Source organism: Salmo salar, chromosome ssa17 (genome assembly GCF_905237065.1).
Source record: "Salmo salar chromosome ssa17, Ssal_v3.1, whole genome shotgun sequence".
In the NCBI taxonomy this organism is placed as follows: domain Eukaryota; kingdom Metazoa; phylum Chordata; class Actinopteri; order Salmoniformes; family Salmonidae; genus Salmo; species Salmo salar.
In genome coordinates this window covers 23,849,069-23,872,820 of record NC_059458.1, presented here as the reverse complement: position 1 = coordinate 23,872,820, position 23,752 = coordinate 23,849,069, and the positions used below count along the sequence as shown (strand labels likewise).

At 44.4% G+C, this 23,752-nt stretch overlaps 1 protein-coding gene across 4 annotated transcripts in view; it reads left to right on the top strand.

Moving 5' to 3' along the window:
• LOC106575601 (serine/threonine-protein kinase 11-interacting protein) overlaps positions 1 to 23,237 on the top strand; it is a 37,640-nt gene extending 14,403 nt beyond the window's left edge. For all 4 annotated transcript variants that reach the window (XM_045699115.1, XM_045699112.1, XM_045699114.1 and 1 more), the window contains 8 exons: positions 319 to 634; positions 2,642 to 2,751; positions 3,389 to 3,486; positions 4,272 to 4,450; positions 13,441 to 13,525; positions 14,608 to 14,690; positions 18,223 to 18,449; positions 22,104 to 23,237. In XM_045699115.1, the coding sequence (XP_045555071.1) occupies positions 319 to 634; positions 2,642 to 2,751; positions 3,389 to 3,486; positions 4,272 to 4,450; positions 13,441 to 13,525; positions 14,608 to 14,690; positions 18,223 to 18,449; positions 22,104 to 22,244 (1,239 nt within the window). In that variant the 3' untranslated portion in view covers positions 22,245 to 23,237. The remainder of the gene's footprint in view (positions 1 to 318; positions 635 to 2,641; positions 2,752 to 3,388; positions 3,487 to 4,271; positions 4,451 to 13,440; positions 13,526 to 14,607; positions 14,691 to 18,222; positions 18,450 to 22,103) is intronic.
• The last annotated feature ends 515 nt before the right edge of the window (positions 23,238 to 23,752 follow it).

Here is a 23,752-nt window from a genome sequence, read left to right as displayed (position 1 = left end):
TTAATGTGATTGGATGTTAATTATTTGACTAGGCTACCTGTATTTGACAATGTGTTGTTATCTCGCTGAACACGAGATCGTTAAATTTTTTTGCAGTGAAACGAGGCTACGCACCCAAATGTATAGCCCTATTGGAAAATCTAAATGGACTGTTTGAAAATGTTTTTTAAAATGTGAATCACATTTTTATTTGGCGTACCCCTGACGGCATTGCGCGTACCCCAGTTTGATTACCCTAGACCAAGTATTCCCAATCAGCTTTCAGGCCCCGCCATAGTGTCAATAAATCTCCCATATTCCCCCTCCCTCTGTTTTTAGGACCCCACCATGGAAGGTCCTTCCTCTGCCAGGGCCAGCCACTACGACAGCCCTGCTATGAAGGCCTCAACCCAGGACACTATCCAGACCAGCACCTCCATGGAGGACCCCACCTCCTTCTTCTCAGCCAAGGGAAGCTCCTTCTCCTTGGGGGAGACCTGGGAGGACCAGAGCTGTGACCGGAGCCTGTCCCAGCCTGCCAGCTTCTACAGTACAGAGGGCCAGAGTAAAGGAAGTTTAGCAGGGAGCTACAGCTATGCTGTTAGTGCCACCCCACCTGGACCTCAGTATCAGCATGCAGAACAAGCCAGTCCAGGTGGGTCCTGGAGAAAGTTGGGTCCGGCTTCCTTTGCATAGACATCATTTTGTAGTCATAATATATCACTTTGAATACTTCTGTAATAACCAATGTTATTGCTAAGATATAACATCTGTGTATTGTGATGGGGAAAGGCATGAACAAAATAACATTGTTTGATTGGGTCCTTTGGTTTTTATCAGCCATCAGATGAAGTCATAAAATGGATATGATCCTTAAATAGAAGTGATGACATGACCTGGATTTGAACCTTTTATTTAAAGATTTTTCATCAAATGGCCCCTTTTTTTTCTTTTTATGTCAGTAGGTCCAGCACCATCCCCAGACAATTGCTTTCATTTTTGGTGTAATTCACATTTCTGGAAAAGGCTTAAAATAAAGGTTAAAATCCAGGTCATGTGAGATGATAGTCCAAAACACAGGGCCCTAGTGATAGGAGACGAGGAGGAAATGCGTATCTTGATTTTGCAAGAACGATTATAACACAACAATCCACAGGAGGTTATTTGACGTTGGTGACAGTCTCCCAGCCTGGCCCCCTGGGTCTCTGTCTGTGAGTCTTACAGTAAGGTCTCATACGGTTTAGTTAGACCGTTACTATTAGAACTGATGGGAGAGGAAGGAATGCTTTAGCCTCCACAGAGAAGACAATGGAATGGAGAGAGAGAGAGGGGAGACGGAGAAAGAGTGATCTTAGAAGGGGGTATAAATACTGTATATACACAGTATCGTAGACCTTTGTATTTCCCTCTGTGGTAAACTGTAGCAGCCAGAGATGCTGAATGACTGACAACATGGAATCCTTCGTGTTTAAAAGCCACACGCCACTGCAGAGACCCATCCCAAAGCACTTCTGAGAGGATGAAGACACATCTCTTTTGTTGAACAAGTCCTTTAGTCCAACACCAGTTTACTACATATAGATGAAAAACAACTCTGATCTGATTTCCATGTATTTGGGACACATTGATCTGAATATCGCACTTCAGAAAGGGAATGTTAGACACATACGTTGAGATGAACAGAGTGGAAAGACAAGTGCAAATTTTATATTTGAATACTCTTACTTTAGCTATAGACACTTCCACTCAGTGATATATGTAGCATTGGACCAGATTCAGAGAGGCCAAGTGAATGATGGCCACATAGTCAAAAGGCCAGTTTCCTGGCAGTTAGTTACTATCTATTGTCTCTGGGGTTAATGTGTGTCATCTTGCACTAAATGGACCAGCAGCCCTATGCCAAGTTAGATTTACTACACAGCGACAGCATAATGCTCCGTAAACTACAGTTTTAGAGACAGTATATTTAGTGGGAGGGAGGGTTAAATCTATATGTTCAATTATGAGACACCCATCCCTTTTATCAGTTTTTAGTGTGATCTGCCAAGGTAATAACTGGAAAATATATTTGTTTAAAAGGGGAAGTAGGGAGACTACATAGACAAAATGTTATTGGGTCTGTTAGCTGTTGCATACTAACTGTACTGTTTAATCTAGTACTGTGTGTCTGTGTTGGTTATGCTTAGCTCATTTCTGTCCCTGTGTGTTGGTTATGCTAAGCTAACTGCTGTCCCTGTGTGTTGGTTATGCTAAGCTAACTGCTGTCCCTGTGTGTTGGTTATGCTAAGCTAACTGCTGTCCCTGTGTGTTGGTTATGATAAGCTAACTGCTGTCCCTGTGTGTTGGTTATGATAAGCTAACTGCTGTCCCTGTGTGTTGGTTATGATAAGCTAACTGCTGTCCCTGTGTGTTGGTTATGATAAGCTAACTGCTGTCCCTGTGTGTTGGTTATGATAAGCTAACTGCTGTCCCTGTGTGTTGGTTATGATAAGCTAACTGCTGTCCCTGTGTGTTGGTTATGTTAAGCTAACTGCTGTCCCTGTGTGTTGGTTATGTTAAGCTAACTGCTGTCCCTGTGTGTTGGTTATGTTAAGCTAACTGCTGTCCCTGTGTGTTGGTTATAAATGTTACCCTAACACTATTCTGACCTGTGTGTCTGTAGGCCAGTTGGACCTTCTCTCAGAGGACTATGAGGCGGTGGACCATCAGCTGAAGCTCTTCCTGGATGTGGAGGTGTTTGAAGAGGAAGAGGAGCTCCACTCCTTTCTCAAGGTTAGCAGAACCAATGTTCTGACAACGGTTAACAGTTCAGTGACGTGGCTGAATCCGGTCACAGCAGTTCTGCTCAGAAGTTCAGTGAACTGCTAACCCAGCCAAAACCGGTCGACTCCAGCTCTTGTAATCTGCTCCTGGCTGCGTTTGTACCCCCAGCTGTTCTCTCGCTGTCCTGCACCCCCCACCCACCACACCATGACCTTGGATGAGCTCCTCCATGTGTAATGCATGCTGGGAGCCCTGTGGAGCGGAGGGGTATTGGTTTACTGCTCAGGGACACCTGGACGAGGAGAGGGAGCCAAGAGGACACAAGCAACCCCAGCAGGAGATCCAGCTCATAACATGCTCATTCATCTGATGTTTATTTATCTTGTCACACATGCTTCTCTCCCCTCTGGCTCTCTTTCTCTTTCAATAGCTCAACTGTTTTATTTTGGGGCCTACACAGTATTCAATGAAGATTGATGTGACTTTGTTGCTAGACCTTACTCTTTAGGTGTTTTTTAAACAGGAACTGATCTGTTCTTATACAGTATGTTTAAGAAGAGCTCTGAATGCAGCCATGATTTTCCTCAGTCAAAGCAGTTAAGTGTTGTGGAATCTTTAACATGTGTACATCTTATCTTCGTTGTAGGTGTCGACCGTGAAGTTTGGTGATCCAGTGGAGTTCCCCTCGTTCCTGGTGGTGTCTGACCAACGCATCTACTTCCTGGAAGTGACATCCGACATGGAGTAAGTTAACCACCTGACCTGTCACACTGAAGAGCATCACACACGAGAAGGCTGGAATAAAAATAAACATTCAAGTTCCCATTCTGTGGTCACAGAAATGGTTGTGCCTGTCATGAAGGTATTGTCTGTAGAAGCATTTGGTCTGTAGACTACAGTTTCTTCTCTAAAGCTCTATTTGACATTTATGGGGACAGCAGCAATAGGTGTGGTAGGGAGCAGACCAACACAATAGGATCACCACAGCTTTATGTAACCCACCACATCCCAATACTAAGACTTTCTGGGCCACATCTTCAAACCCATTACAGCCCTGGTCTTTGTGGTGCGAACACTATATCAATGCCTTTGTAAGCCCTGTATCAATGGCTTCTTTTTTGTCCTCATCAAAAGCATGTTGGCTTGCCTCCGCTTCCTCCCAGGCGTGTGGGGAGTCTCATGCTGCGACGGTCCCTATAAAGTTACTGGGATTCTGACCCCAGAAGGCCACACCCCCGCTATCCTTAGCACGCCCTGGAAGTTGTGTAACGGCCACGTTTGGTTGCGCAAAAGTGTGATATTGTTATGATGACCTTTAAAAAGTAGCGAAAGGTGCAATCTGTGACTTGGTTGTCTGTGGCTGTCTGACAAATTGCAGAAACAAACAGTGCTCAAACAAAAACATATACACCTTAAAAAGTTAACGTGAGTAGACTCAAGGAAACAAAGTTAATAGGCGGGATACATGCAAGTAAAATAATAATTATATTTCTTTCACACTTTCCTCTTCATTGTTCTCTTCCTGGCAGAGGGCAGCCGTGTGATTGGCTGCAGAAGAGGGACAGCCGTGGAATCACAGAGCTGAGTTACCTGGAAGTGGGACTGGGCTCCCAGAGTATCCACATGGAGTTTGAGGACGGGCCTGTGGCCTACACCCTGCTAGTACAGGACAGCGTGCGTTGCAAACGCTTCTTCAGCCTCTTCACAGGCAAGACGCTGCCCCCCACACACACACACTGCACATGTGTTGCATGCATCTGTATCTCATGAATTAAGGGGCTTCCTCCTGGGGATATTAGAGTGGAGCGTACTCGTTCTTAGGACAATATGTCCCTCTCTTGCTCTCTCTCCCTGTCAGCAAGGCAAGACCAGAAGCAGAGAGAGAGGAAAGCTGAGTTTTATTAGATCAACACTCCCCTCTCTGACTCTCACAACTTCTCCTCACAACTTCACTAGAGCACTCTTTTAATGGAGTCCCTTTGGTAGCAAGGGGAGGCACCATGGCCAAACTGTCTTCAGCTAAGTCTCTGTGGACCTGAGTCTGTGCTGTCTTATCTGTGGGGACTCCATGTTTTCATTCAGTCGTATCAATAATCACTCAGATCACGTCATTATTTGACTGTTTTCCAGATCAACTCTTTAGCTAATCTGGTACGGTCCAGATGTCCTCAGATTCTTATTCAGAATTCCCTCTGCCTCTGAAAGTGATGGTCCAGAATCAAAGATTCATTTCTGGCCTCAAAAGGGGACATATTGTCAAAGTGAGTCTATGTTGTGTAGATCCATTGCACATCCTAGAGCATAATAGACCTCATTAGAGTTCTCTTCTTCTCTTCCAAGTCTATGCTCTAGGTTGCCTAGAGGGGGTCCTTTTCTTGTACTGTGAGGCCTGTTGGAATAAATGTTTCTGAGGTTATGTCCTTGTCTGGATTCGTCAAAGATGATTTTTCTCTTTCCTCTCAACGACTGAGGACGGGTCCAGCTTTTCAGTCACTGGGACCACATAGCCGGCTAGGCCAGTCCAATTCTGGGCTTGGACTCTGTATTGCAAAGCTGAACGGCCCCATAGAGAGAGGCTGTAACAGGGCTCTGCTATAGCCTGCCAGTTGGATCATCTCCTATACTTCTTAAAATATCCTCTGTTCTTTTTGTGTTCCTGAGGAAGGAGGAGGAGGAACAGGGGAGTTGAGCCTGGTTGTAGGCCTGGTTCTGAGGTATGTGCTACAGACAGACAACATGGCTGGTCCTGTCCAGTTGGCAGAGGGAGAAAGAGGGGGGGAGCCTAAATAACTAGGTGCCTTCTCAGTGCGCCACTCGTTGGTATGAGGCTTTGGCACCATCCTTCCTCTCCGGGCTTCACTCCTAGTCTGCCCCGCTCTTCCTCCCCTTGAGGAAACTAGAACTATTTATTATGTGCCTGAAAAGTCAGTCTAGAGCTCTGATATTGCCCCCATAACAACTATTACAATATTTGTCTCAGGGAAAGAACCAAGGGATACCTTTACTATAACAAAAGCAGTTTTCAGACGGGGCTGGCATTCCCAGAACAGATGTGGTCACGCCTGGCTTGATCGGTGGTGAGGGCTACAGACATGGAGAAGGAAAGGGTCTGGGACTGGGAGGAAACTAGGATGTGGTTTTACTACCCCAAGGAGAAGAAGCTAATAGGGACAGATCTGTCTACTGCTCACTGGGTTTGAAAATGTTTTATTGAAATGAGGAAGAAGACTTGTCGTCTTAACTTGATATTCCGGAGGAGTCAGAACAGGTCACCATGTCAGTCAAAGACTTGTCTGAACAATGTCTCGGCTTTTGCTCATTTAAATGCCCTTATTGCCCCGTACAGACCTACAGTGGGTAAAAATATTTGGTCTGTATGGTTAGAGGACTGTCTGGTAAGTAGTTTGGTGAGGTTTGCGATGCTCGTAAATGGTCATGGAAGGAGTGTTTTGGTTTGGTTGTGTGGGTTGGATCCAGACACTGCATTCCTGAAAGGTAACGGAAAACTGTTCCTGTCTCCTTCACTAACTATCAAGTTAAGGGGTAGTGCTCCCAAATTACAAACGGACCTCATCTATGGATACCAGGCAACATAATCAACATTTTATGATTTGTTTACTTGTCAACAACAGCAATCAGCATCTTGAGTAATATTTGTAATTTGGGTGAAGAGTCCCTTTAACTGCATAGTAAACTCAGCGTCCTCTCTTGTAAGGAGATGATGGAAGCAGATGTCATTTCTCAAGTTTAACCCTATCAGATACCCTTGCAATACCAACACAGTGTCACTTCCCACTGTCTTAGACCTGGGCTAAACTCTGCCCTGTTTTCCTTGGAAACCCACTCAGATTTGGCGTATCGCGGCCGTACTGCTCCCACTCCCGCGCTCTCCCTTCCCCGTGGTCCGCTGTTCCGACAGGGCCGAGAGTGTTCGGTTTCGCCCGGAAGGACGCTAAGGGTTCAACTATTCCTTGTGAAAATAAGCAAGGGTATTTGGGAAGGTTGGAAGTGGTTAACCTAGTGATTGAACCGGCAGGAGGGAGAGTAATGTTATTTGCCAGGACAGATCCCAGACGCTGACACAGATCTGCTCTCCTTTTACAGGCCTGTCGCCATGGGCGACCGAGCCCTGTACCTGTCTATCCTCTGGTCATGTTGATGGTGGTCCACTAAATCACGCAACACATACATACACTGAGTGTACAAAGCATTAGGAAAACCTTCCTCATATTGAGTTGCACCACTTTTTGCACACTGAACAGCCTCAATTCATAGGGGCATGGACTCTACAAGGTGTCAAAAGCGTTCCACTGGGAGGCTGGGCCATGTTGACTTCAGTGCTTCCCAGAGTTGTGTCAAGTTGGCTGGATGTCCGTTGAGCGTGAAAAACCCAGCAGCGTTGCAGTTCTTGACACACTCAAACCGGTCCGCCAGGCATCTACTACCATACCCTGTTCAAAGACTCTTCAATCTTTTGTCTTGCCCATTCACCCTCTGAATGGCACACATACACAATCCATGTCTCAAGGCATCTTTAACCTGTCTCCTCCCCTTCATCTACACTGATTTAAAGTGGAGTTAACAAGTGACATCAGTAAGGGATCATAGACTGACCAGGTGAATCCAGGAGAAAGCTATGTCATGGAAAGAGCAGTTGTTCCTAATGTTTTGTACACTCAGTGTACACCGTCAGGAGAAAGCACAGGGGTATGTTTAGACTAAAAGGGCGACGTTCTTGACTCCCGCTTAAAGATGGCAGAAGTAGGTATTTTTTTATTTTTTTAATTTTTTTGTTATTTTTTTTTATAACCTTTATTTAACCAGGTAGGCAAGTTGAGAACAAGTTCTCATTTACAATTGCGACCTGGCCAAGATAAAGCAAAGCAGTTCGACAACATACAAAAACACAGAGTTACACATGGAGTAAAACAACATACAATCAATGATGCAGTAGAAAAAAATAAGACTATATACAATGTCAGCAAATGATGTGAGATAAGGGAGGTAAAGGCAAAAAAATGCCATGGTGGCAAAGTAAATAAAGTATAGCAAGAAAAACACTGGAATGGTAGATTTGTAGTTTGAAGAAAGTTCAGAGATAAAATATAAATAATATGGTGCAAAGGAGCAAAATAAATAAAATAAATAAATACAGTAGGGGAAGAGGTAGTAGTTTGGGCTAAATTATAGATGGGCTATGTACAGGTGCAGTGATCTGTGAGCTGCTCTGACAACTGGTGCTTAAAGCTAGTGAGGGAGATAAGTGTTTCCAGTTTCAGAGATTTTTGTAGTTCGTTCCAGTCATTGGCAGCAGAGAACTGGAAGGAGAGACGACCAAAGGAGGAGTTGGCTTTAGGGGTGACCAGAGAGATATACCTGCTGGAGCGCGTGCTACAGGTGGGTGCTGCTATGGTGACCAGTGAGCGGAGATAAGGGGGGACTTTACCTAGCAGGGTCTTGTAGATGACCTGGAGCCAATGTGTTTGGCGACGATTATGAAGCGAAGGCCAGCCGACGAGAGCGTACAGGTCGCAGTGGTGGGTAGTATATCGGGCTTTGGTGACAAAACGGATGGCACTGTGATAGACTGCATCCAGCTTGTTGAGTAGGGTATTGGAAGCTATTTTGTAAATGACATCGCCGAAGTCGAGGATTGGTAGGATGGTCAGTTTTACGAGGGTATGTTTGGCAGCATGAGTGAAGGATGCTTTGTTGCGAAATAGGAAGCCAATTCGAGATTTCACTTTGGATTGGAGATGATTGATGTGAGTCTGGAAGGAGAGTTTACAGTCTAACCAGACACCTAGGTATTTGTAGTTGTCCACAAATTCCACAAAGTTAGAACCGTCCAGAGAAGTGATGCTGGACAGGCGGGCAGGTGCAGGCAGCGATCGGTTGAAGAGCATGCATTTAGTTTTACTTGTGTTTAGGAGCAGTTGGAGACCACGGAAGGAGAGTTGAATGGCATTGAAGCTCGTCTGGAGGGTTGTTAACACAGTGTCCAAAGAAGGGCCAGAAGTGTACAGAATGGTGTCGTCTGCGTAGAGGTGGATCAGAGATTCACCAGCAGCAAGAGCGACATCATTTATGTATACAGAGAAAAGAGTTGGCCCAAGAATTGAACCCTGTGGTACCCCCATAGAGACTGCCAGAGGTCCAGACAGTAGGCCCTCCGATTTGACACACTGAACTCTGTCAGAGAAGTAGTTGGTGAACCAGGCGACGCAATCGTTTGAGAAACCAAGGCTACTGAGTCTGCCGATGAGGATGTGGTGATTAACAGAGTCAAAAGCTTTGGCCAGGTCAATGAATACGGCAGCACAGTATTGTTTCTTATCGATGGCGGTTACGATGTCGTTTAGGACCTTGAGCGTGGCTGAGGTGCACCCATGACCAGCTCTGAAACCAGATTGCATAGCGGAGAGGGTGCGGTGGGATTCGAAATGGTCGGTAATCTGTTTGTTAACTTGGCTTTCGAAGACCTTAGAAAGGCAGGGTAGGATGGATATAGGTCTGTAGCAATTTGGGTCAAGAGTGTCACCTCCTTTGAAGAGGGGGATGACAGCAGCTGCTTTCCAATCTATGGGAATCTCAGACGACATGAAAGAGAGGTTGAACAGGCTAGTAATAGGGGTTGCAATAATTTCGGCAGATAATTTTAGAAAGAAAGGGTCCAGATTGTCAAGCCCAGCTGATTTGTAGGGGTCCAGATTTTGCAGCTCTTTCAGAACATCAGCTGAATGGATTTGGGAGAAGGAGAAATGGGGGAGGCTTGGGCGAGTAGCTGTGGGGGGTGCAGTGCTGTTGAATGCAGTAGGGGTAGTTAGGTGGAAAGCATGGCCAGCCGTAGAAAAATGCTTGTTGAAATTCTCAATTATAGTGGGCTTATCGGTGGTGACAGAGTTTCCTATCCTCAGTGCAGTGGGCAGTTGGGAGGAGGTGTTCTTATTCTCCATGGACTTTACAATGTCCCAGAACTTTTTAGAGTTGGAGTTGCACGAAGCGAATTTCTGTTTGAAAAAGCTAGCCTTGGCGTTTCTAACTGCCTGTGTGTATTGGTTTCTAACTTCCCTAAAAAGTTGCATATCGCGGGGGCAGTTCGATGCTAATGCAGAACGCCACAGGATATTTTTGTGTTGGTTAAGGGCAGTCAGGTCTGGGGAGAACCAAGGGCTATATCTGTTCCTGGTTCTAAATTTCTTGAAAGGGGCATGCTTATTTAAGATGGAGAGGAAGGCATTTTAAAAAAATAACCAGGCATCCTCTACTGACGGGATGAGGTCAATATCCTTCCAGGATACCAGGGCCAGGTCGATTAGAAAGGCTTGCTCGTTGAAATGTTTCAGGGAGCGTTTGACAGTGATGAGTGGAGGTCGTTTGACCGCTGACCCATTACGGGTGCAGGCAATGAGGCAGTGATCGCTGAGATCTTGGTTGAAAACAGCAGAGGTGTATTTAGAGGGCACGTTGGTTAGGATGATATCTATGAGGGTGCCAGTGTTTGCGGCTTTGGGGTTGTACCTGGTGGGTTCATTAATCATTTGTGTGAGATTGAGGGCATCAAGCTTGGATTGTAGGATGGCTGGGGTGTTAAGCATGTCCCAGTTTAGGTCACCTAGTAGCACGAGCTCTGAAGATAGATGGGGGGCAATCAGTTCACATATGGTGTCCAGAGCACAACTAGGGGCCGAGGGGGGTCTATAGCAGGCGGCAACGGTGAGAGACTTGTTTTTGGAGAGGTGGATTTTTAAAAGTAGAAGTTCAAATTGTTTGGGTACAGACCTGGATAGCAGGACAGAACTCTGCAGGCTATCTCTGCAGTAGATTGCAACACCGCCCCCTTTGGTCGTTCTATCTTGTCTGAAAACGTTGTAGTTAGGGATGAAGATTTCAGAGTTTTTGGTGGACTTCCTCAGCCAAGATTCAGACACAGCTAGGACATCCGGGTTGGCAGAGTGTGCTAAAGCAGTGAATAAAACAAACTTAGGGAGGAGGCTTCTAATGTTAACATGCATGAAACCAAGGTTATTACGGTTACAGAAGTCATCAAAGAGAGCGCCTGGGGAGTAGGAGTGGAGCCAGGCACTGCAGGGCCTGGATTCACCTCTACATCCCCAGAGGAGCAGAGAAGAATAAGTATGAGGGTACGGCTAAAAGCTATAAGAATTGGTCGTCTGTGACGTCCAGAATAGAGAGAAAAAGGAGCAGGTTTCTGGGGGCGATAAAATAGCTTCAAGGTATAATGTACAGACAAAGGTATGGTGGGATGTGAGTACAGAGGAGGTAAACCTAGGCATTTAGTGATTATGAGAGAGATATTGTCTCTAGAAACATCATTGAAACCAGAAGATGTCATAGCATGTGTGGGTGGAGGAACTGAGAGGTTGGATAAGGTATAATGAGCAGGGCTAGAGGCTCTACAGTGAAATAAGCCAATAAACACTAACCAGAACAGCAATGGAGAAGGCATATTGACATTAAGGAGAGGCATGCTTAGCCGAGTGATCAAAGGGTCCAGTGAGATTCAGACAGCTAGCCGGGCCATAGGTAGCAAGCTGGTGGAAGATGGGAGGGAGGTCTGTTTTTAGCCACCTTGTGCGTTTCCGTCTGTGGGTTAGTGGGGTTCCGTGTGGAAGGGGGACCAGTCCAAGTTGGCAAAATAGTTAGTTATAGTGGCCCAAGAAAAGTGTCCGATAGACCTATTCAGATCGCAGCCGAAAAGACAGCTAACGATTAGCGGGCCGCAGATGGGCGATCAGGTTACGTCGCGACGGAGGGGCCAGTTGGATAACTCCCTCGGGCAGATAACGTCGGTGGTCCAGTCGTGAAGACCCGATGGGGCTCCGCATCGGCAGTAAAACGGGTCAGGATAGGTGAGTTGTAGCCCAGGAGACACTTCAGCTGGCTAGCTCAGGAATAGCCCAGGAGTGGCTGACGGAACTCTTCAGCTGGCTAGCTGGCTAGCTCCGTAATAATGTGTGTTAATTCCGTGACCGACGTTGCCAATAGTCACTCAGGTAGCAGCTAGTTAGCTGCAAGATCCAGGTGTAAATGTCCAGAGCCTGCGGTAGAAATCGGGGAAAGGAGAGAGAATAGGTCCGGTATGCTCTGGTCTGAGTCGCGCTGTACAAAAACTGGCGATAGCTTTTCGAGCTAATGGATAGCTGAGGACAGCTAACCGTGGCTAGCTGAACTTCAACGTTAGCCAGTGAAAATGGCTAACCTCTTGCTAGCTTCTGTTGTGGAATTCAGATGAGGTAAATAATACTTTCTTTTTTAAATTGGTGAGGCGGGTTGCAGGAGAGTGCTTTGAGGTTGAGTTTTTAGAATTAAAAAAAAAAGATATATATAAAAAGATAAGTGAAGAAAAAATATGTAAATATATATATACACGGGACACGACAAGAGGAGGGTAGAGGACGTCTGAACTGCTACGCCATCTTGGGAAAAAAAAAAAAAAGATAGTGTTGCTCACAAGATGTTATTCTCTGGGATAATAAAACAAAATGGGCCCTAACTTGCCCTGTCCTGTCCCACCTTGCCCTGTCCTGTCCCACCTTGCCCTGTCCTGTCTCACCTGCCCTGTCCTGCAAGCTCCAACTTGTCCTCTGCTCCAAAAGGAATTTAGTGTTATTGAGTTTAGAGGCTAAATCTCTGCATTGCTTCACCTTGAATAATGTCCTGAATAGAGTTATGTGTGTGGTCTCCTATTGGTTCACTAGAACCCACCAGACGATAAGCGGTTAAAGGGGAGCTCAGAGGGACAACATTTACCGTCCCTTTAACGGTTGTCCTTTTAATCCAGCACCATGCTTCGTCCCGTAGGCTTCACTTTAGATGTTCCTCCTGGTCTGGAACGTTAGTGTAGCAGATCAGTTTCCTCCGGGAAGAAAGGGAAAGAAACAATGGCAAAAGAAATGAGGTTGAATCTTATACAGGCATTGGGAGCCAGAATAGGCCACTGGTACCACGCAATGTCTTTATTTCTCGTCCCTGTTGTTGTTGAACTTGGAAATTGATAGGGGCATGGTGTTCCTACTCTGTTTTTCTTCATATTTGTTGTTTCACTCTTTTCAGTGTGTCTCCCTTTTAAACTCAACTTCCCTTTCAATTTCACCTGTTTAACCTTGGCATTTGCCTGTGGCCCTGTGTTCCCCTATTGTTACCACCCCACAGGGAAGTATTTTGTCTCTGTGAATGTGACCTAGCACATTGTACTCCTGTACCTTTTTCAACCTGTGTTTTTTCACCTGCTTCCATGGAATTAACTCTATTTAAAGGGATACTTCGGATTTTTGGCAATGAAGCCCTATATCTACTTCTCCAGAGTCAGATGAACTTGTCTATACCATTTTTATGTATCTGTGTCCAGTATGAAGGAAGTTAGAGGTAGTTTCACGAGCATATGCTAACTAACGTTAGCGCAATGACTGGAAGTCTATGGATATCTGCTAGCATGCTTCTTCCAGTCATTGTGCTAACGCTAGTTAGCAATTGCACTAGGGCTAGTTAGCAACTTCGCTCAAAATGCACGCAGAGACATAAAAATGGTATCCACAAGTTCATCTGACTTCATTGCTAAAATCCCAAAGTATCCCTTTAAATAGAGTTGAGAGAACCATTGATAGGGACGCATCACTAAACTTAATTCGTATCTCCTATTCTTTTTCCCCTTCCTCCGCTCTATCTCTCCCTCAGGAGTGGTGCGTGAGTTGGCTACCAAGTCGGACAGCAAGCTTAAGTCTATCTCCACCACCAGGCTCAACCCACAGCATCATCTCTGGTACGAACTGCCCAGATTTATGTTATAATTTCCATGAATAACTTGCATGTGTCCTGGATATGTTCTCATATCCTCACCATCTCCACTCGATGGTATTGAGCCAAGCCATAGGCCCATCTGTCTCTTAGCCCCACTGTGACACTGACAAGGCTGTGGTAACTTCTGTCTGGTGTTACTAAACCTCCACATTGTCGAAAATTGGGCTCTAAATTAGTGGCTAAACCACATACTAATGTCTTACATGTGTTGGCCTCAAGATGCTAAGAAAGCGCTAACGATGCATTACCTTTTAACTAGAAAGCTGATCCTGCAGTGCTATGTCCTTAGGGGCTTCATCCCAATACCGTGAAGTGGCTTCCTCCCCTATGATCTTGGTCCTTAGAGGGTTTATCGCAATACTGTGAAGTGGCTTCCTCCCCTTTTCTTGTATCCTTGCTCACCTGAAAGGACTGGAAAGTGAAGACTAGCAGATTGGAAAGGAAACCATTTTTAGTATATGGATTTACCATCCACCTTTCCCTTGTTTCTGTGGTAATGATGGAACACGCTGTACATTCACTGAGATAATTCATGGATCAGTTAGTTATTATACGGCCCTCCTTTTGTGTAGCTGAAAACCACAGATACTCAGGGAACAGACTCACTGTTTGAACAAGACCGTAGTATGACTAAGGACTGTTTTAATTGTTTATTATTCCTACCATTTCTGTGTAGCTTTTATAATCACACTATCGTGGATATAGTTGGAATAACTGTTAACACATGGTCACTTTAAAGTCAACAACAGACTTAGAAACCACAAAATACTACACAGAATTAGTATTATCTCTGTCTGCTCGCTTTCGAAAACAAACTCACCCAGGCGGCCATTTTGAAACCATAGACCAAAGTCGTCTTTATGTGTCTCAGTGATACAGATATGAATCAGGAAAAATAGACATATCTCCACACTTTTGAGATCTGCCCCGTCTCACAAGCGCTTAGATTCAGAGTTTGATGTGGTGTATGGGCCTGATGTACGTGACGTGGTGAATATTAACCTGGTTGTCTCTTATGTAAGCCTTTCCTCTGTGTCTCCCCAGGCCCCTAGTGTGTGAAGACATGCAGACTGATGTGGAGGATGGCCAGCTACAGTTCTTCTACCTCCTGTCCTTTCTACATCAAGGTACATTAGGGGTGTGTGTGTGTGTGTGTGTGTGTGTGTGTGTGTGTGTGTGTGTGTGTGTGTGTGTGTGTGTGTGTGTGTGTGTGTGTGTGTGTGTGTGTGTGTGTGTGTGGAACAAAAATATAAACACAACATGTAAAGTGTTGGTCCCATGTTTCATGAGATGGAAGAAAAAAAAGAACCCAGACATTTTCCATGTGCACAAAAAGCTTATTTCTTTGATTTTGTGCACAAATTTGTTTACATCCCTGTTCGTGAGCATTTATCATTTGCCAAGATAATCCATCTACCAGATAGGTGTGGCATATCAAGAAGCTGATTAATTAAAACTTCTTAGGGCTAGGCTCCTTTTCTCAATTTCCACCTGAATGACATGCCCAAAGTAAACTGCCTGTTGCTCAGGCCCTGAAGCCAGGATATGTATATAATTGGTACCATTGGAAAGAAAACACTTTTGAAGTTTGTAGAAATGTTAAAATAATGTAGGACAATATAACACAATAGATATGGTAGGAGAAAATACAAAGAAAAACCAACCAGAATTGTTTTTGTTGATAGACTATGCTCTTACAATGGCAATTATAAGGGCATACTCAATTCTAGCTCCCAGGATGCAATTCCTATGGGTCCATATGGTGTCAGCAGTCTATGTTCAAGGTTTCAGGCTTGTAACTTCCAAAACAAATAAGAAATATCCCTTTTAGTACAGGGACACAGTCTTGGAAAGTTGTGTTTGCGGGCGCCATGAAGACGAGACGCACCTGCTAAAATTGGTTTCCTATTGAACATACTTCTTTCCGTAAGAAATATTATAGTTTGATTATATTTTAGGGTATCTGAGGAGTTAATAGAAACGTATTTTGAGATTTTCGGATTCCTTTCTCTGCATGTTGAACGAGTGGATTACTCAAATCGATGGCACCAACTAAACAGACTTTTTGGGATATAAAGAAGGATTTTTGTCTAACAAAACAACACTACATGTTATAGCTGGGACCCTTTGGGTGACATATCAGAGGAAGATTTTCAAAAAGTAAGTGAATTTTTAATTGCTATTTGTGAATTTATGAAACCTGTGCCGGTGGAAAAATATTTTGATGTGGGGTGCCTTCCTCAAACAATCGCATGGCATGCTTTCGCTGTAATAGCTACTGTAAATCGGACTGTGCAGTTAGAGTAACAAGAATTTAAGCGTTCAACCAATATAAGACACTTGTATGTACCTAAATGTTTAATATCCATAATTTGTATGATTATTTATTTGAATTGCGCGCCCTCCAATTTCACTGGAAGTTGTCCCGCTAGCGGGACACCTAGCCCTAAGAAGTAGCATGCTCATTACACATGTGCAACTTGTGCTGGGGACAATAAAAAGCCACTTCTAAAAATGTGCAGTTATGTCATACAACACAATGCCACAGATGTCTCATGTTTTGAGGGAGCATGCAATTGGCATGCTGGCTGAAGGAATGGCCATCAGAGCTGTTGCAGGAGATTAAATGTTTATTTTTGTACCATAAACCGCCTCCAACGTCGTTTTAGAGAATTTGGCCTCACAACCGCAGACCACGTGTAACCACGCCAGCCCAGGATCTCAACATCTGGCTTCTTCACCTGGGGATCGTCTGAGACCAGCCACCCGGACAGCTGATTAAACTGAGGAGTATTTCTTTCTGTAATAAAGCCCCCAGTGGGTGGGCCTGGCTCCCCAGTGGGTGGGCCTATGCCCTCCCAGCCCACACATGGCTGCGCCCCTGCCCAGTCATGTGAAATCCATAGATTAGGGCCAAATGAATTTATTTCAATTGACTGATTCCCTTATATGAACTGTAACTTAGTAAAATCATTGAAATTGTTTTCATTATGTGTTTATATTTTTGTTCAGTGTATTTATGTATGTGCGTGCAATGCGTAAATGTTAATGTTTCTCTGTGTAATTGAGTTTATCTGTGTGTCTCTCCCTGCCTGTGGGTGCAGACTTTGCATCTGTTGCCAAGCATGGCTGCAGGCTATGGGCTGTGCAGGTGAAAATAATGTTAACTACTGTAATTGGAACATGCACTGACCTGCCTCTGCTGAAGAGTTTTAAACTGGGTTTAAACATCAGGATGGCGGATTAGTTTTAAACTGGGTTTAAACACCAGGAGGTTAGAGGAATAGAAGGGTTTTAAACTGGGGTTAAACATCAGGAGGATGAGGAATAGAATAGGAAAGTGTCTACCCATTTGAGTCCAGCCACTTTATATCCCTGGACTTCATTGGACCGATGTGGGGAGAATGAGGGAGGACTATTACGTATATCACTCCCTACCCAGTCCTCCCACTGTCTCTCCTTGTGGGAGATCACTGTAGTCTAGTCAGACCCAGTGTTACATGACTCTCTCTCTCCCTGTAGGAGATCACTGTAGTTTAGTCAGACCCAGTGTTACATGACTCTCTCTCTCCCTGTAGGAGATCACTGTAGTCTAGTCAGACCCAGTGTTACATGACTCTCTCTCTCCCTGTAGGAGATCACTGTAGTCTAGTCAGACCCAGTGTTACATGACTCTCTCTCTCCCTGTAGGAGATCACTGTAGTCTAGTCAGACCCAGTGTTACATGACTCTCTCTCTCTCCCTGTAGGAGATCACTGTAGTCTAGTCAGACCCAGTGTTACATGACTCTCTCTCTCCCTGTAGGAGATCACTGTAGTCTAACTGTAAGCGTCAGCTGTCAGAGCAGCTTACCGATCGCTGCAGCTGTACACAGCCCATCTGTAAATAGCCCATACAACCAACTACCTACCTCATCCCCATATTTGTTTTTGTTTTTCTGCTCTTTTGCATGCCAGTATTTCTACTTGTACATCCTTATCTGCACATATCACTACTGTGTAAATTGCTAAATTGTAATTACTTCGCCACTATTGGCCTATTTATTGCCTGACCTCCTTACTTCGTTTGCACACACTGTATACAGATTTTTCTATTGTGTTATTGACTGTACGATTGTTTATCCCATATGTAACTCGGTGTTGTTTTTGTCGCACTGCTTTGCTTTATCTTGGCCAGGTCACAGTTGTAAATGAGAACTTGTTCTCAACTGGCCTACCTGGTGAAATAAAAAAATAGTCTAGTCAGATCCAGTGTTGCAGGACTCTTATTTATCACCCTATACCCCTGGTGATTGTCGACTGATCAAAGCTGGACAGTTCCTTCCTGGTTTAATGGAGTAGATCAACACAGAGAGGAGGAGATGAACAAGAGGAGAGGGGGAGAGAGAGGCAGCTGTTTCCCGGTGGGGGTGCTAGGGAGATGAGAGCTCTTTGTCTTATCTCACCACGGTTCCGACGTCCCACTGATATGGCTCTCCCCGTGTCTGTTAACCAGACGGTAAAACACTTTGAGACGTGCCATAAGGCCCACGGTTAGATAAATACAATACAAGCCAAACTATTTAGATGCAAGTATATGATTATAATCTGTACAGGGGGGTGTTTTAAACATTTATCCAAATGCATATTTTCTGTGTGTTGTATTTGTTCTCTCTGCCAGAAGACAGTGTGACCCCTCTGACAGTGCTGGCCACCCGGGAAACCCTGTACCTGCTCAACGAAGACCACCAATGGAGCAAGAGCTTGCCCCACCCGTCAGCCAATGAGAATGGGGAACCCTGCAGTGGGCATGTCACTGTTCAGGAGACCCAGCCAATCAGCTGTGTCAGCTCTGTCCATCTATGGTCGTCTGACCCGTGCAGAATGGACATCAAGCTTTACGATGAGGTGAGACTGAGGGAGGAAAGAGGCATGTGATTGGTCTTAGATTAGGAAGGGCTTCTTCCAAGTTCTCAAGGGTAAGCTGGATAAGCTAAATGCTATCATGAGCAAAGCTGGGCACACGCTTGTATATTTATTAGACATTTTTCAGGATGAAATCTCTTGAGATGTACCATCTTGTTTTCAAGAGTGTCCAGATGAAAACAACTAACAAACGAACAATACTTAGTAAGAAGAAGAATGTGGCAACTACTGTCTAATAACAATGAAATCTAATTTTATTTGTCACATGCGCCGAATCGAACCGTGAAATGCTTACTTACAAGCCCTTAACCAACAAGGCAGTTATAAGAAAAATAAGAGTTAAGAAAATATTTACTAAATAAAATAAACTTAACAATAACAAGGCTATATACAGGGGGTTTTGGTACAGCGTCAATGTGCAGGGGTACAGGTTAGTCCAGGTAATTGAGGTAATATGTACAGTACCAGTCAAAAGTTTGGACACACCTACTCATTCAAGGGTTTCTTTATTTTTACAATTTTCTACATTGTATTTCAAAACTATGAAATTAACACACATGGAATCATGTAGTAACCAACAAATCAAAATATATTTTATATTTGAGATTCTTCAAAGTAGCTACCCTTTGCCTTGATGACCGCTTTGCACATTCTTGGCATTCTCTCAACCAGCTTCACCTGGAATGCTTTTCCAACAGTCTTGAAGGAGTTCCCACATATGCTGAGCACTTGTTGACTGCTTTTCCTTCGCTCTGCGGTCCAACTCATCCCAAACCATCTCAATTGGGTTGTTGGGTGATTGTGGAGGCCAGGTCATCTGATGCAGATCTCCATCACTCTCCTTCTTGGTCAAATAACACACCTCCAGGCTGTGCAAGGGCTGAGTCATTGTCCTGTTAAAAAACAAATGATAGTCCCACTAAGCTCAAACCAGATGGGATGGCTTATCGCTGTGCTAGCCATGCTGGTTAAATGTGCCTTGAATTCTAAAATCACCAACAGTATCACCTGCAAAGCACCATCACACCACCTCCTCCATGCTTCACGGTGGGAACCACACATGCCGAGATCATCCGTTCACCTACTCTGCGTCTCACAAAGACACGGTGGTTGGAACCAAAAATCTTACATTTGGGCTCATCAGACAGAAGGAAAGATTTCCACCGGTCTAATGTCCATTGCTCGTGTTTCTTATTATTGGTGTCCTTTAGTAGTGAATTTTTTTTTTTTTTTTTTTTTTTTTTTTTTTTTAACGATTGTTTTTTTTTTTTTTTTTATTTTTTTTGTTTCCTCAATTTTTCTCCAAAATGAAAATTATTAAAAAAAAAAAAAAACCTTTATTTATTAGGTGTTTTAACTTTTGACCTGTAGTGTACATATTTACAAATGTCGTCACATGGTGATGTTTCTATTAGTTAAAAAAACTGTTTGATCTTAACATTTGAAAAGGGGCTTTCTTAAATTCAATGTGTGTGTTTTAATGACCTGATTTCTATAGGTAAACGATTTGTCATTTGGGTGTTCCTTTTAATAAATATACACATGACAAAACATGTTTTTTAAGTTGATCCATTTAAAAAGAAATTGGTTCCAATGCAGTTGTCTTCTGTTTGGGAGTGACGGTCCATTTAGTGATTCAGACATTGTGCAATGATGTCTTATAATGGCATACTAGAATGAATCTGCAAAGACTGACATCGAATTCTCAAAGTAAGGTCTTGGTTGGGATTTGAAAGATGTCACTATAGTCTAGGATAGGAAGCAGCAGATGGTTTACTACGGTATTTCTAATGGATACAGTAAAACAACTCTGTATTGTAACCCAGGCTTATAGTTCGTTGTTTTTCTAATATAATCTATATACTGTCCAAAAGATCATTCAGAATCTATCCTCAGACCCAGATATTTCAAACAATCAACACTTTCAAGCATTGTTCCATCACTTCCAAAATGTTTGAAATTGTCAGCAACTCATTCTTTGCCGTGTACCAAACCGCATGATATAGGTGTGTGTGTGTGTGTGTGTGTGTGTACGTATACGTATACATGTTTCAAGCAGACCACCATAGTCCCTGTGCCAAAGGAAGCGAAGGTAACCTGCCTAAATGATTACCGCCCCGTGGCACTCACGTCAGTAACCATGAAGTGCTTTGAAAGGCTGGTCATGGCTCACATCAACAGCATCCTCCCGGACACCCTAGACCCACTCCAATTCGCATACCACCCCAACAGATCCACTGATGACGCAATCTCAATCCTACTCCACACTGCCCTTTCTCACCTGGACAAAAGGAACACCTATGTGAGTGCTGTTCGTTGACTACAGCTCAGCGTTCAACACCATAGTGCCCATGAAGCTCATTACTAAGCTAAGGACTCTGGGACTAAACAACTCCCTCTGCAACTGGATCCTGGACTTCCTGATGGGCCGCCCCCAGGTGGTAAGAGTAGGGAAACGACATGTCAGCCACGCTGATCCTTAACACTGGGGCCCCTCAGGGGTGTGTACTTAGTCCCCTCCTGTATTCCCTGTTCACCCACGACTGCGTGGCCAAACACGACTCCAACACCATCATTATGTTTGCTGACGACACAACAGTGGTAGGCCTGATCACCGACAATGATGAGACGGCCTATAGGGAGGAGGTCAGAGAACTGGCAGTGTGGTGCCAGGACAAACTCTCTCTCAATGTGAGCAAGACAAAGGAGCTGATTGTGGACTATAGGAAAAAGCGGACCGAACAGGCCTCCATCAACATCGACGGGGCTGTAGTGGAGTGGGTCGAGAGTTTCAAGTTCCTTGGTGTCCACATCACCAATGAACTATCATGGTCCAAACATACCATGACAGTCGTGAGGAGGGCACGACACAACCTTTTTCCCCTCAGGAGACTGAAAAGATTTGGCATGGGTCCCCAGATCCTCAAAAGGTTCTACAGCTGCACCATTGAGAGCATCCTGACCGGTTGCATCACCGCCTGGTATGGCAACTGCTCGGCATCTGACCGTAAGGTGCTACAGAGGGTATTGCGAACAGCCCAGAACATCACTGGGGCCAAGCTTCCTGCCATCCAGGACCTATATAATAGGCGGTGTCAGAGGAAAGCCCAGAAAATTGTCAGACTCCAGTCACCCAAGTTATAGACTGTTTTCTCTGCTACCGCACGGCAAGCGGTACTGGAGCGCCAAGTCTTGGACCAAAAGGTTCCTCAACAGCTTCTACCCCCAAGCCATTAGACTGCTGAACAATTCATAAAATCACCACCGGACAATTTACATTGTCCCCCCCCCCCCCCCCTTGTACACTGCTGCTACTCGCTGTTTGTTTGTTACCTATGCATAGTCACTTCGCGCCCACCTACATGTACAGATTACCTCAACTAGCCTGTACCCCCACACACTGACTAGGTACCGGTGCCCCCTGTATATAGCCTCGTTATTCTTATTGTGTTACTTTTTATTATTCCTTTTTTAGTCTACTTGGTAAATATTTTCTTCATGAACTGCAATGTTGGTTAAGGGCTTGTAAGTAAGCATTTCACGGTAAAGTCTACACTTGTTGTATTCGGCACATGTGGCAAAATAAAGTTTGATTTGATTTGAGCATATGAGTGTGTGTATGTGTTTCCTGTGCAGATAGTGAAGGAGGAGAAGACGTGGTCGTTGCACTCTGACAGTGCAGAGCTGATGCAGGGCCTGCTGGTCTGGGTCAGAACACAATGGGAGAACATGTTCGGAGTCAAACTCGCCATCACCAACCTCACCCTACCAGCCTGAGGAAAACACCCACCCTTCCAACTCTGTGTGTGTGTGCGCGCGCTGCTTGAGTGTGGGTCTGTCTGTCTTCACTGTCAGACTTGTCCCTCAATAGGACAGTATGTTTACCTGGTTTGAAGCCAACTATGATTTCCTCATGTTTGGTCACTTTTACAAAGCACTGATCTGTTAACGCCTCATCTGAATCCCGTCCATTTTATAACCATGCCAGTATAGCCAGCCAGGGAGAGTGCCTTGTGGTGTTGCCAGTCCTGCTACGTTCTAATGCACCTTGAATATGTGAAAGGGGTGAGGGGGAATCATGTGTTTCTTTCAGGGGGGTGAGGACAGGATAAGGAGGGAGAAAGGGGTAAGCAAAAATGTGAGTTGGGGGTAATTTTGTGTGTATCAAGGAAGTTAGTCCATTCCTCTGAAGCTCAGTGGACTGTGACTTCATCAGAAGTCCCGGGACTGCAGCAGTGAGTTGTGACATCACACGCTCGGCACAAGGCTCTCTAGCCGTCCCATGAGGCTCCGCTCCAGACACCTCTGACGTGACACCTCTTAGTTCTTTTCTTTTTAATCAGGGACTTTTGATGTCACGATGCACTGTGATTATGTAAAGGAAAAGGGCAACCCAAGTGAAGAGTTGCAGCCAAGGCAATGAACCGGGACAGTATCTGTGTTCTGTATTCTTGGGAAAAGTGCAGAATATGCATGATGGGGAATGTGAAATGGAAGGGTTCTGACTGACCTGTTTTAAAGTGGGAGATGTTAGTTGGTTTGTGGCTGTCTGTTAAAATGTATAGTCTTATGCTAATACCTCTCTAGTGCAGTTTAACTATATTGCGAATGTCAAGTGAATACTATTTTTTATGTTGACAGATGAAAAGATGTGTAGAAGTGGACAACAAACAGATGTGTGCAACTTAATTTATTTACCGTCAGCAAATCAATTATAAAAAACTATAGCTTTTTATACTTTAAATAAAAATGCATGTCTGTGGAACAATACATCCTCTTATGACACTGTATTTCCACGTTTGTCCAACTCTTTCATTTTCACAGTGAGAAAGTTCCAATAGCTACTTTTCCTTCTGTAATCATGTAGTTCCAGAGGGGTTTTTCACTGTTCTCACACAGTCAGCCCAACGCCAACCACAACCGCAGCAATGCACCCATCCCCATCGTCACGCTAATCCTCCAGTCATCCACGTGGCCACACTACTACCAATAATCATCACTTTCTGCCCCATCAGACCCCCTTGAGGTTTTTCAATGGAACATTTGACAATTCCTAAGATTTTGTGTAATACAAGAACATTTCTACACCAAGTGACATTTTTCATAGGAGAAATACAAATTCTGAAAAGTTACACGAAGCTTTGAAATAGATTCATGTGTACTATAGGCTTAACCATCACACTGATAGTCTGTCTATCCATTCCTGTCATATCAGGGCTCACAACATTTACATTTTAGTCATTTAGCAGACGCTCTTATTCAGAGCGACTTACAGTAGTGAATGC